Source organism: Osmerus eperlanus, chromosome 3 (genome assembly GCF_963692335.1).
Source record: "Osmerus eperlanus chromosome 3, fOsmEpe2.1, whole genome shotgun sequence".
NCBI lineage: Eukaryota > Metazoa > Chordata > Actinopteri > Osmeriformes > Osmeridae > Osmerus > Osmerus eperlanus.
Genome location: NC_085020.1, coordinates 4,792,696 through 4,807,830, shown reverse-complemented (window position 1 = coordinate 4,807,830; position 15,135 = coordinate 4,792,696). Strand labels below are relative to the sequence as shown.

The 15,135-nt window shown below is 41.1% G+C and overlaps 1 protein-coding gene across 1 annotated transcript; it reads left to right on the top strand.

Annotated features, from left to right (window-relative positions):
- Positions 1–9,701: 9,701 nt before the first annotated feature.
- pcdh8 (protocadherin 8) lies at positions 9,702–13,554 on the top strand. The gene is made up of 4 exons (XM_062455701.1): positions 9,702–12,245; positions 12,351–12,421; positions 12,650–12,783; positions 13,034–13,554. The coding sequence occupies exons 1-4, from the start codon at positions 9,885–9,887 to the stop codon at positions 13,375–13,377; spliced, it is 2,910 nt and encodes a 969-aa protein (XP_062311685.1). The 5' UTR covers positions 9,702–9,884; the 3' UTR covers positions 13,378–13,554.
- Positions 13,555–15,135: the final 1,581 nt, after the last annotated feature.

Here is a 15,135-nt window from a genome sequence, read left to right as displayed (position 1 = left end):
GTCCTTGTGTGGACTGGAGCACAAACAATGAATGGCAACATCTCCATATGTACTGAAGCATTTCATTCAAAAGGTATATAATGACGTGCTTCTATGTAACTGTATTGAATGTACTGTATTATTGAATAGGTAGACTGAGTATGGGAAATGCGAGATGTATTGGCTGATATGTCTTGAATCAATGGGCATGACATTGTTGCCAGGGAAACATCATACAGAGAATGAGCGAAAGGTATGCCAAATGTAAACACATCTGCCAATGTGAGCCGTGCGAAGCAACATTGTGCATCAGCAGCGCTGGTGGCCCATGGCCTTGGGTCTTTGGTTGTCTGAATCAGGAATTCACAGTTCAGAGCACTCCCAATGATGGAGCTGGAGAAGCCCTCGACGCCCAGCACAATGAGGCCATTTCATAGTAGATCACGGAAGTCTCTTACTGGCGTTGATGGGAGAGTAAAAGCATTATGACAGGCCGATGAAGAATTTATCTGAAATGTCTGAGGGTGTTGAGGAGATTGGTGAGCTTCCAGGAAAGCTCTGAGGAGAGCATTCAAGTGAAAAAGGAGAGGAATCTTCCATACAAAACCCCTGCCAACCCTAACTGAACAAAGTGACCATCGTATTGCATTTCAAGGCACTGTAACCACCTACTGTTCTACCAACCTCATGAACAGGTGCCTTTTTGGGGTCGAATCCTACATCCTTTTGAATGTCACATGATGACATTACTGTGTTATCCCATGGTTCTTCACAACAGTCAAACTTTTACAGAGTTCGTCTGGATAAATAACCTAATGTGGCCTGACAGAGAAGCGCTTCCTGAGTTAAGCGTTGACAGCCGTAACCACGGTGACATTAGCTCCCAGCCATGCCGTAACCTGGGGATGTAGTCAATTTCTGCCACCAAAGAACAACCGACAGTCTGTGTGTTCTCTCACTAGAAAGTCAACGCACAGCCACTCTCCAAATCTCAGAGAAGATTAATTAGGCAACAGCGCTCTAAATAAGTAACTATACATCTGACTGCTGTATGTTGGAGATCTGTAGGACCCTATATTTATCTCAGAACTTCAGGCTGCTTCCTATACACTAAAGTTGTAAGGCTCTGATAGTAGTAAAACTACATTCACACTCTGTTGTTTGAGATTTTACGTTTACGTTCGCACCTTTTTGAAAATATATATTTTTTTTTCTGATTTGATGAAAGGATGACTTGAGGATAACTTTGACAACTGAAAGAGAACACTTGCATTTAGTGTGAGCCAGTGAATAACCTTCCTCTCCCCCTGCTATAACTGCACCATTGATTGTCGGATTCACCCTGGCAACAGATCCAACTAGGGACAGTAGTCCTGTTGGTTAGGATAAGAAGAACAGCACAGGGAAGCCATGCACAGTGAGTGAGCACTGTACTTCACACTGCAAAGAGCAGGTTTAAATATTAAACTAAATATCTTTCTGAGCTCAAAACATAAAACAGATCTCCCACTGTTCACAGACTCAGTATGTTGCTGAATATATTCATGCAGGCTTGTCGATAGGGACTGGTGCTGATAGCAGGTGCATAAAAAATCCAGTGTTTATAAATGATAGATTGAAATAGGGGAAATCTTCTTGGGTTCCCCATAGCTAAGATGAATAGAATCAGTTCTTACACTGATTATGGCTCTCCTCCTTGTCTGGAGATTGTAAGGACTTTGCACACAGTCAAGGACAGTCTATTTTCTCATCCGGAATCAAATATTCATTGTGTTTGCAAGAAGGGTCATTTCAATTTTATTCCCTCAGGATTTTCCAGTCATTGTATTGCATAACTTACTGACGAAAGGGCAGTAACAGTTCATTCATCTCCTACTGCTCAAGGACCAAGATTTACACTACTGGTGCTTGATTTTGATCACAAGATATGGTTTTACCCGTGTAGACTGGCCGCTAACCTTTGCTCCAAGGAAATTTGTATCCTACAACAAGTAGCCGATACCAGCCATGTTACATCCAGCTGTGTCCATAGCAGCGAACGCGAGAGCCTGAAAGCAGTGCCACTAGTCATTTCAAAAATATTTATGAATCCAGTGTTGAATCCTGTGTTCCAGTTCACTGTCAAATATTGCATTTTCCATTTACAATGCGTGTAACGAACATATCCACGTTTACGTTCCTGGGTTTGTTCAGTGTGTTTTTGCTCTACTCTGAACATGCTAATTAGCCCCAAGGAGAACCATTGAACAGTTTGCAATTTTTCCCTGATTTTTAATCAGTCTAATTTCTGTCTCCATCACACAGGCACGCCGGTACAGACATGCACACAAACCCTCTGTTTGCATAATTTGTTCACTGTCTTCTCCTGTGAGACCAGGGAGTGTAAGTGTGTGTGTGTGCATTTGTGTGTGCGTGTGCATGTGTGTGTACTTGTTTGTGTGAGTGGGTGTACTCCAGAGTGGAGGAAAGAGGGTTCTTCCCCCCACCCCTCACCCTCTGGATTGCTGCCCCTGACTGTGGCATCACCATGATTGCTCTGACAATTCAACAGACAAAAACACCTTCTGCCAGACTGTTTTCCTCGTCCTGTTATGGAAATGTGATTTTCCATCTCACTTCATCCTCAGTGCTTAAATACCTCTTAGCAGAGAGTGGGATTGTCTGGGCTGTTAACAAATATCCCCTCTTGTTCTGAAAGCTTTGCAGAATTTTGCCTCGTTGTAGCCTTAGAAAAACAGGTAAAAACATTATCTGCAAATACCGCAAATCCAAAAGGTCCGAAATGTCACATTACCATGTAAATCACACTCACTTAGATAGGACTGAAAAGAGCATCTAAAGACTTGTGTGTTAAAAAAAAATGGCCTCCTCTGTTTTCAGACTGTATTGCACAACAAAGCCTTAGACTTGTGAGTCATCACAGAACCTGATCTGCCAAACAAAATCATAATTGTGTTAAATTGATTGTGAGTGGGGAAATATTGTCAGCCCTGTAACCAATTAGAAACATTCAATTTTGTTGCACATCTATATGAAATTAATTCCATACTTAAAAAATCAATTAAGCTCAGCTGCCCTTGACAGCAGACAAAACAGACCAGAACAGGAGGCAGAATTTCATAATCTGACACAATTAATAACCTGGATTTCATAAACCAATCTTTTGGTTGAGCTCCAGAGAACTGCAGATCTCTTAAAATGTACACCAGTGTCCTCTTTCAGAAACCCTTGTTCCATAAAAGCACAGAGTTGAGCTTCATCTTTACGAGAGCTTATTCTATTCATAGAGCCCTTTAGAAATAACCGCCGTTCATAATGGAGTTGGGATCTGATTAACCCACTCGCTCGCTGGCACAATGGCAGTCTACCCTGAGACTCAGCCCAGTAATGGAGTCTGCTATCACCAAGCACACTCCAAACATTCTCGCACCGCAGGACTCAACTAGATTGGAATCCCTTAACTCCTCTCTGCACCAGGCGCACAGTGGGGAGACAAAACATCTTCCCAGCTGATGCCCCTAACATTCATCTCTCCTCTCTGCTCTCTGAACAATTTTGCTCTCCATCGTCCTCTCTGTTGTCGGCTCTCCCTGATACTGAGGTACCATAGGTAATAGAGGTAAGACTGAAAGGGCAGGTTTTACTGCAAGTGCAGTAGCCAAACTCCTGGCATTGTCACGGGAAGATGTGATTGGGGCATTATAGAGTGTATTATGCAAATTAATGCAGTCAGTGGAATCATCAGAATTGGTCTGCAGTATATCCGTTTGATACAGTACTTAAGTGTGGTGAGATTAGTATAATTTATTCCACGTACCTGAGTCTAACCTTTCTACTCGGTGCAATCTCAAGCCCCCAACACACGTTTAGAGTGTGAAACTTCCATCTCAATGTTGCCATCTTCTGGTGTAACATGATTAGGCAGAGAGAGCACCCAGGCCTTGTTTATTGTTTTGCAAAAGGGGAGCTTGTGCCAAATATGTCGGAGGGAGTGATTACACCCCTCACTGGCCAATTGGCCCAGGAGTCCACCCCCAGTCGCCAGCCCTGTGGGGGCTGTCAGGGCCAGGCAGACTGGGGATTGGTGAAGAGCCATGGAGGAGTTCACAGCCAATCCCCACCCGGCCATCGTGTCATCAGCCCCCACCAATGGAAAGAGTTTGCACCCATCAGATAACAACGCTGAAGAAATGGCTTCAAGGAGGAAACGTTCTGAGATGGAAATATTGAGATGAGGAATACATTCAGAGAAAGAGGAAGGAACCTGGTCCTTGAAAAATACATACATTAGTATGCACATGCACACACACACAGACTCACATACACTAAAATACACACCTACTGTACACAATCATAAAAACACACACTAGCTCTAAACTTTATCTTTCCTGCTTTGAATTATGCATCCCACAGAGAACAGGATTTATTCGCAGCCTGGACTGCCAAACAAATACTGATTTACCCCACTTGATATCCAAACTGACATCAAGCTGTAACCACAGATATACACATGTTTCAGTATGGAGATATGCAATTAAACTGCAATCCATTGCGAGTGAGTGAAAATGTGGAAAATCTCAATTAAAATAAAATTCCAGTTGTCAGCGACGTTGCGCAAAATATGCGCTCGTAATCAAAACACATTCTAAAGAATTTGGTTTGTGGTAAAAAAAAAAGAGAGAAACAAACGTGTACTGTGCATGGCTGATTTGCAAGGTACTCATCTGTGTACCTTGGGGTGTTAAAATTCAATGTAGACCATGAAATATAAAGTAGTCAACTTAATTGGATTGAAGGCATCACTGGGAAGCTTTACCAACATCGAGTGAAAGGCACACAGCACGGCTCCTCTCCTTACTTATAAAAGAGCAGCTGATTTCAAATAGACTCTGACTGCTTATCACATGCTTTTGAGGTTAAGGAGCTCAGTCAAAAGCATACCTCTCCTATTCTAATGAGGCTGTGTATTTGGTATCTGTGATCTGGCAGGACAAGATGTTCTCTCAGACAGGTGCTTTCGCACAGTTCTTTTGGATTCATTAGTCAGGGCAGGTATTGATCAGAGACAGCATGAAATATATACTATAGAAAGTGGGGTTTGCTTTGAGGATTGGTTATTGATGTGAGCTTGTCATCACATGTCAGAGGTGTCAGAGGTCTCACCTGTAGATGGTGCTCTTCCCCATGGTTTCCCTGCAGGCTTGCTGCAATTACAACAGTATGCAAGCTTTTCTTTTTGCTTTCAGAGGATTTGTTTAACAAATTCATAAATTGTGTACCGTTTGACTACTGAGAGAAGTCCCTCTAAGTGAAGTGCTAGACAGATCTTCAAACCATCAAAACATAAATGAACAATAATATGAATGTTGCATGTAGGCTACATGGTAAAGTTGATTTAGCTGTGGTAGGGTGAGCTCTCCTAATCATTAGCACCACCCATATTATTCTAAAGTCTTAATTGGTAGCTCTACCCATACCAGGTAAGCAAATGTAAACATCCAGGTGTGGAGCATTATACGTTCTGATCCCGTTCAGGGTTGGGGAAGTCGTCAGAGACTGAGTTGGATCGCAATCCATGTGGAGCGTTACCTATTCTGCAACACAGTGCGAAACGTGTTGGGCATTACATTCCTGGGTAACGTGTAGTTGATCTGTGTGTTGAGTGTTGTGTTTTTATATTAATGTGATGCACTGGCTAAGTTTATTCTTGTCTGCCTCGGAGTAACTAGATGGACTTACGGAGTTTTTCCCACCGTTAACATTATTTTGCTGTGAAGTTACACCCAATTTTTGAGTATTTTGTTAATTTGATTAATTTGATTGAGTTGTGTGAAATCCCTGTTTATTTATGGTTTGATCTTTGGGTTGAATTTTGCAAATTGTGTGTTTGTCGTGTTTTCCTTTGGTGAAAAACTCAGACTATAGATGTTTACCCCCTTGGCTCATTTTATGGATAGCAGTGTCTGTTAATGTAATCTTCTTTTATACTGTACAATAAATGATATACATTTGGGAAATCACATCTGTGTGTCATTCAGTTGACAGACCCGCGACTTTTAGAACAAGTTATTGTGCCCATCAGGCACTCCTTCCACATAGCCATAAGAAAAGTCTCAAATTGTTTCGTTTTCCAGCCAGAGTAGAATCTAAAACAGCTTCTAACAATGGAGATGAGTGTAGTTCTAGTTTGTGTGTGAGGTAAAGGTTGGAAGTTCATGGTAAGATAATCCAGTCGGACAGGAGTTGGGAAACAGTACACAATCCTCAGCCAAGCACGATTTGTCTCAGAATAGTAACGTTGTCTTTGATCTTTCTCAGTTTTCTCATTATTCAAAAAACAAATAGTTTCCTTCTCCATTTAGATGCAGTCTTTTGCGGCCAGCATGAAGAAATCCTAGAAACATGTTTACATCCATATTAACGTACTAAATGAGTTTGAAACATGCATAGTCCATCGAGATCCAATTAAAGAGAAACAGTGCATTGTTCATTTGTGGCCCCTAATAGACTAATTAATTATTTATAAAATTATAAGATAGCTCCATACTTTTGTTATGTTATGCATTCCATTATCGTAATTAATCTTTGTTTTACAAATATCTTTAAAACTTGATGTGTGTGCTGCATGAAAACGATCAAGACATTCAAGTGCAGCCCTGGGGAGTTCTTCTCTAAAGCCTGTGCCATGTGTACCCGGCTACAGTCATTTCAGGAATCTGAGGCACAGAAAGGGCAAGAAAGGCACTTTTGTGTCCATGGCTATTTTAGAGCCAACTGTGACAGAATTAACAGAAAATAATGTGTAATTAGGGGCATCATGTTTAGCATTTGGCCGGTTTAAATCAGTTGGAGTGTGTAGGATGACCAGGGACCACCTGGAAGTCTGATCCCTTGTCACCTTCACATCTGTTGCTCACACATTGACACCCATTTGTCTCAGGGAAGGATTGGGCTTAAGGGGTACAGAGTTCATCTTGTTTTTAGACGGATAAGATTAAACACGGTTTAGAGTTCATGTCCTTGGTTCTGACATATACACTACTACTTTAGAGAGCATTCAAGGTAGTAAGTGAGATGAAGAAACTGAGAATATTGCGTGGGAATAAGACTGGATGACTACCTTTTTTTTAAATGTGTGGTTAAATCAGTTATATATCAGTTATATAAAATATAAATGTCGGATGTCATGTTTAAAGCACATCCTTGACTAAAAGATCAATAGGCAATGTTTTGTAAGGAAACTAAATATCTAGGGAATCAACAAAACAAATAGCTTTGTGTGTTTCAGAACACACATTTAATACAAATAAATAATTGTACAAGGTTAATGTTGAAATGAACTTTGGGTAATCATTTCTCAACGGTAACTCAGTGATACCTGGGTAATTATCCAAAAGGCAGTTATTTGTGGTCTGCTGAGACATTTGCTCCCGGTGGCATATGTGAGGATTAATACCCACAGTGTGACCAAAAGCTGGGCTTGCAGTCAGCCTACCTGTTTGTTGCCATTGTAAAACTGAAGGAGACAGTCCTCCAAAGGCAGAGGAGATCTCTGAATCTCCAACCACGTAATAGATAAACATGAGACAGACATCTCTGATCCTCACAGTAGTTGTCGAGAAGAGGTCTGCTAAACATAGATTAATGTTATTCTTACCATTAATTAAAATCACCTCAGTCCAGCAACAGATGGCCAAGCCCCTTAATCTGCTCTAAGGTTTTACAGTCATTGCACTGGTCTCAATCAAGCTGTGATCTGCCTTAATCCCCACACTTAAGAGGCAAACACATATCGCTCAGCCATGGCTCAGCCAAACTAACCCGAGCACACAAAGTTTTAAAACACAATGATGTGTCAGACTAATAACAGGAGATCGAAAATATAACTGATTTGATGCCATTGACATTGATTAGCTGATATAAAGGTACAGTCGAGCAGTCGAGCTGTGTTATGTATGAGATTGCACGAGCTAAAATAAGAAAAGTCAATGTTTTAAATTACCCTATATATGAAGCATGTTGTGAAAAAAGAGAGCAACAGTGTCTGTCTTTGGATCTGACGATCTTGTTCATCTTCAAACATAGTTTTTGTTAACCTTAGAAAATATGGCCACCCTCATGAGTGAGATATATGATAAGATTAAAACATAAGCCTCTTAGAAGCAAACAACTAATTTGGCCCATGGTTTGGTATTAACTACAAAATCCCGGATTTCAACACCCTTAATGCTTGGGGGAAGAGGGGGGGGGGGGGGGGGGCAATGCCGAGGGTGGTTCTGGTAATGGGGGCTGTCTGAGCATGCTTCTGGAGGAGACGACTGTACCTTTGTGTTTCAGTACTTCCTTTTGTTTAATGTGTTTCTTCGTCTTGTGGTCCTTTATGAGACAGGTTGCATATTGATAGATTATATCTAAAGATACCAGACACTACTGTATACTTTCTTTAATAAAGTGACCTTTAACAGTCTCGCAGCTTTTTCATTCTTGATGCTGAAGGGCTTGAACGCAGCCTCAATTCCAGAACTTGCACAATGAGAGACAGCGTTTGCACACATTTTCTGTAACTATAATTTTTCCAATTAGCAAATACTGGAGGCATTTTGTGAGCCCAATGTCTTCTTCCATTTAGAGAACTATCAGTTCAGAACCAATTATTGTACAAAAAAGTACAGGTCAATCTAGTCAATCCTTAGTGAATGAACATCATGCTTATTTAATTACTGATTCTCTTCAGCCATTTACTTTCATGCTGCAGTATGTTGATACAGGAGACATTAATTCTTGGAACGAGAAAACAAGCACTGTCAGATATCTCCCTCATCGTTATCACCATCACAACCATACTGGTATGAGTACAGAACAGAAACATCTTCCTATTAGACTATGAGTCATACTGTCCTGTATTCTAATGGTCATTGCCCTCACTTTCTGTGTATTATGAACTAACAGTAAGAACATAATGAGTATAGAAGTACCCCCCCCACACACACACACACAACACAAATTATGACTTGGTCTTAAAACTATTGGGTTGACTCAATCAGTACAACAATCTTTTATCCTTAGTACTAGCTCCCATTTTAACCTGAATTAACACAGCAGCAAAGGCTTTTTTGCATTTGCAAAGTGTGGCTTTTGACACCTTCCTGTATGTGCTTTCCTAGGGGGCTCAGACAGATTTAGCCCATACTTGTGGAGGGTGTCAAGAGCCAGCCCTTTGAAGCCAAAACACTCTTTTTAATCAAGCAGGCTAATCATCCATATGGTTGTCAAACACCACTTGATAGTGGCTGTGGTCTTTAGTAGGTTGGGAGCAGAGTTATTCAGTACTTCCTAGACTGTCTTAAATCTTAAACTTTGTTGGGTGTCATTTTTCTGTTGAATGTAGGCCTATTATACATATTAATGCTAATGTTTTTAAAAGACACAGTTCACAAACATTGTAGTATTGGTTTGGCATAATAACATTCAGTCTTTTACACATCTGATTTGGTTTCGGCATTGTGACAGTTAAACCTGGCCAACTACACATCTAATACATTTTACAATACGCATCTACTTTAATAAGCCTTTTGGGATAATCTTATTAAGCAGGCTTTTCTAAAATAAACACTTTTGTCATTACATTATCAAAGATTAGATCATTTTGTCTGAGACCATTTGCACATGGAAATAGTCTCGACAGTTTGCACCAACTGTGACAAACGTGCGCCATTTGGTTTGCCACTTCAATGCCATTGGCTGAAGGACCAACGTATTAGCATACATCAAGACTTATAGATCAACTGTCTGTAGGCTCGACAGTTGACGTACTTGGATGAACCGGTTGTGCAAAGAGATTTACCTCAACAGAAAGTTTTTATTTGCACCATTTATGCTGTTCTTTGTTTTTTTAGTCCTTAAAAATGGGGTTCTGCATAATTAGAGGAGTTGGAGAGTTGGTGGTGATTGTTTGGTTGTTTTATTGTGTTCAGTGTACAACGACAAGATACTTCACTTACGAAGAGGATGCGCCTGGGACAGAGATAGGACATCTCTCTCGGGATTTAAAGATTGACCCATCGGAAGACCCTGAGACTTCATTCAGTTTTATGCAAGAGTCAAACTCCTCTGTAATTCAAATGCGTGAGATTGATGGACTTCTAACCGTCGGGGAAACAATTGACAGAGAGCAACTCTGTCCGCGCTCCCCCAGATGCTTTGTCGCGTTTAATATTGTCGCTTTGTCAAAAGAAAAGTTTCAACTGATTCACGTCGAGATTGAGGTGAAGGACATTAACGACAACCCTCCTCAATTTCTCCACAACGAGACAAAACTGGAGATATCCGAGAACGTTTCCTTGGACTCCAGATTTCCTTTGCCAATAGCAATTGACCACGATGTGGGAAGTAACTACATCCAGAGTTACCATATTTCTCCCTCGAGCAATTTTGTCGTTGATGTGCGCACGAGGGAAGATGGAGTAAAGTATGCAGAACTTGTGTTGGTGAAAAAACTGGACAGAGAAGTTGAGGATTCATATACCATCGAAGTGACGGCCACCGATGGAGGGGAGCCACCCAGGTCTGGATCAATTACGGTCTACATCACTGTACTGGACTTTAATGACAATAGCCCGACTTTTGAACATAATTCACTCACAGTTGAACTTTACGAAGACTCGCCTATAGGTCATCGCGTTCTGAAAGTGCACGCTTTTGACCCAGATGCTAGCATTAATGGCGAGGTGATATATGGCTTTGTCGACGATCCGACCTCTGAAGTAGCGCGTGTTTTTAATATTGACACCTATTCTGGTGATGTGACTTTGAGAGCCTTGGTTGATTATGAGATCAAGAGATCATACGAGTTGAACATCAAGGCCTCAGATTTAGGCATGCACTCTGTCCCTTCCACCTGCAAAGTTGTCGTGGACATTGTTGACGTAAACGACAACCCACCAGAAATTAAAATCAAGCCAATGACTTCTACAAGTGACGGGGTTGCTTTCATTACGGAGGCCGCCGCGGAGGAGAGCTTTGTGGCCCTTATCAGCACGTCAGACAGAGACTCAAGTTCAAACGGCTACGTCCGAACAAGCCTTCATGGACACCAGCACTTCAAACTGCAGCAGGCTTATGGAGACACATTCATGATAGTAACTACTACTACTTTAGATCGCGAAAGAATCCCTGAGTATAACCTTACTGTCTTGGCTGAAGACCTTGGAACCCCACCATTCAAAACCATCAAGCAGTATACCATCCGAGTTACTGACGAAAATGACAATGCTCCTCTGTTTAGCAAATCATTATTTGAAGTTTCAGTCCTGGAAAACAATATCCCAGGGTCTTATGTAACCACAGTTGTTGCACGGGATCTAGATACTGGAAAAAATGCTAAAGTCTCATACAAACTCATGGATTCAGAGGTGACTGGAGGTGCATCAATTTTAACTTATGTTTCTATAGACCCAGCCACAGGGTCATTGTATAGTCTGAGATCGTTTGATTTTGAGACCCTTAAGCAGATTGAATTCACCATCCAAGCAGAAGACCACGGCTCACCTCAGCGATCAAGCACATCTACAATCCGGATAAAAGTTGTTGATCAGAATGATAACTATCCCCGTTTCACTTTCCCTGTTTTGTTCAATGACTCTGCTGATGTTGCTCTGCCTTACAACGCACCCCTGGGATATCTAGCTCTAAGGGTCAAAGGTGAAGATGAGGATGAAGGTGTCAATGCTGAACTCTCCTACCATATTGTACAGGGTAATTCGAACTTTGCCATGAACAAAGACACTGGGGAGATTGCTTTGAAACAGGGGCTGACTTCACAAATTGGAGACGTGCTGGAAATGAAGATCGCTGTGAGCGACAGTGGGAGGGCCCCCCTTTCAACCAGTGCCACTATTAGGTTTACTGTCACAGACTCACAGCCTTCTGAAGACCAGCTTGTCATCATGTTACCACCGAGTGATGAGGAGTGGCCCAGCTTGGATGTTTCCCTCCTGGTTATCGTTATGCTTGGTGGGGGGTGTGCGCTGCTGCTGATTGCCATTGTGATAGTTGTTGTCACATGCAAGCTGAACCGAAAAAGAAGAAACCAGGGCTCCAAGAAGGAAGTGACCCAACGTCTGTTCGACTGCAGGCCTCTTCACGTGCAGAGACCGACTGAACCTAACATGTATGGTGGCCATAGAGGTTGCTTCAGCAACAAGGCAAGCTCATCACTGGAGGATTCAAGTCTCTATGAAGAGAGGAGTGTAGACTCCGAGACAAAGGTGAGTCAATTGCTTCCTGTAGTTTTGGAACTGTCCACCCACTCCTTTGCATTCAAATGATGCTTTGAACTACAACTGAAACTGTTCTTACTCTGTGTTCCTAAGATATTCCTGGCCCCTAAGCCGTTTCAACCAACTTCTGTGTGGCAAGGTGACAAATACTGCCTGCAGCTAAGGTAAGAACACCACAGAATATTACTTTTCCTGTTTTCATTATGATGTGATTTATTCACATGTATATCCTGAATTGCTGATACCTACCTATTCACTCTGCATACTGTAATCAGGGATGTCCTGTGGAGGAGGGTGGTTGGGGTGGTAGCAGGCATCATAAATGAAAAAAACACATCAATAATCCGATACAGTGGTGCGGTGGTGGCTAATATGTTTGATTCTATTCACAGTGGCACTGGGAACACAGACCAGCTAAGCGTGAAGGACAGTGGCAAAGGGGACAGCGATTTCAATGACAGTGACTCTGACATCAGCGGGGATGGAGGAAAGAGGAACCTCAGTACATTTCAGCCCTGCTCCAAGGGTGAGTTTATCCTCATTTATTTTCGATTTTTAAAGTTCTATATATTTGCTTGTAGTAGAATAATAATGATGAGGATTTGCATTTATATAGTGTGTGTCAAACTTAAATGGCTTCACACCTGCCCTGCCAGCAATGCCTAGCCCCCATCTTAATAGAGTACACAGCCATGCTACAATGACTGACACTTTCATGAAAACTGGAGTTTTCGCCTTCTTGGATTGTAATTCTGTAAGTGTGTGTTCTATTTCAGGTTCATCCAATGCTGCTAACACTCTGGCTGTGGATTGGCAAGGCACTTACTGTGTAATACCAACCCATAGCTTTCAGGACTCAGGAGACAATGCATACACAATAGGCTTTTCACCAGCACCAGTCAACAACAATCCCATTGGCTATCCCCTCTCCTGGAAAGACTCTGGGTATAACACCAACTTTCCCAAACCAAGAAGCAGCTTGCAGACATTCTCCAGGACAGGCACTCTCCCCTCTTACTTTTCCCATCAGCAGAGCAAGTCAGCAGTTGGTGGAAGGCACAAGCACAAACCGGAAATTGTTACTGTGGCAACAGAGTCTGAAGTTGCAACCATTTTTTAACTGCCATTCAACATAGCATATGTAGGCAGCTGAAGTATTCACTTTATTGTATACTGATTGATGTATAACATGTACATACTTGTACAAATGCATGTCACATACATCAGTAGTTGTATATATTTTTTCAACATGTAAATATTGTTTTATTTTATAAACACTTAGTCATCATTGAAATACTGGAATATTTAATTTTTCTTACAAATAAAATATGAATTGACAAATTTTAAGTCTGCTTGTTTTTAATTCAGTATCTCTTCTTATTACAATCGTCTTCATCTCTGTCAGGGTGTGGTGAAATTGATTTTCTTGTGTAGGGACATGCATTACTGTGAAGTCAAGTTCTTATGAAATGAACATCAGTCAGTAAGAACTGTATATTAATGAAGTCTCATCATGTCATACGTTCTGCATTTCAATGCGTACTACATGTAGATAGCCAGCCATCTCCTTGTTGTGGTGCTGTTGTATTAAAAAGTGTTACTCTGTCCGCTGTGGTTCTTTTATTAATATAAAAATATATGAGGAAGATGTGACATTGAGAACAGCATTTAAAAACAGTTTTATTTCAACACTGTAAATAATAAAAACATTCAACATCAACATTGCATCTTCAACAAAGAAAGCCGCCTAAATACTTGAAGTTCTATTATAGCTGTAGACATGTTCAAACGGGACAAATATACACATTCAGACAAAAAAAAGTGTGCCGACATCGTCCATACAGCATATCAATCAGAATAGTACATCTTAAATGTAATAAATAAGATATTCAACATCTCTCACAAGAGAACGTGTCTGTTGGGAAATTGGTTGCTTTTCATCAGCATCTTCACATGTAATGGATCAGTCTACTCCATTTTGGTTAGAAGGATGAGGGACTCAGTAGAACAGGCCTCTGGAGGTCTGGCCTCCATACCCACCAAGCTCCAGCAAAAAACTGATCTCTGAAACATCTTTAGTGAACCTCTTGTCTGAGGAATGCATGTTTACATACTGAAATGAGTGTCATCTTGTAAAATATACATATTTTATGTTTTCTTTTGCAACGGTTGAGAGGTCTATTCTGCACTGAAGCTGTCGGGTTTTGTTTAGGCTATTCTACATGTGTCCAGGTGAAAGAGCAGAATATTCCATCTGCTGAAGGCCAAAATCAAATAAGTCTTAAGAAAATGCTAATACAAGAGCAGGATGTTTAAAATCTTACATAATCCCACCATCTGAGCTCCATGAATGCCCTTAAGCGGTCGAAAACAAATAAATAGTTTCCTGAACTTTTGCCAGTGAAACTGTTATACAGCTCTATTGTCTGAAGCCAGATTGAGCCACATTAGAATATAATCGTTGAGGGGGTTTATCCATTTAGAACAGTTTACAAAAAAGAGGAACACTGTATTACAATATATTAACTGTGATGAATATCTGTTTAGAGGAAAGAAATCTATGAGAAAGTCATCTGATTAAAATGTATTAGCTCACAGCTAGGATATTTCTATTTCTAGAGAAAACAGTAGGAACTTTCCACGTAGCACTAACAGAGGGGGGCTTAAACTTGGCCCATTGATAAGGCTGGGCATTTTTGTGAAGCTAGAAATCCTAACGGAAAAATGTACATTCGTAAACACCTTCCTAAACATATGTATTTTATGAACCAGAAGAGGAAGAGAACAACTTCGAATAAAGCAGGAAGGTCACCGTTTTGCTTGCAGTGATGTCCTACAAAGTGACAGGTCTCCAATTGCCCTCAAAGCAAAAATGCAT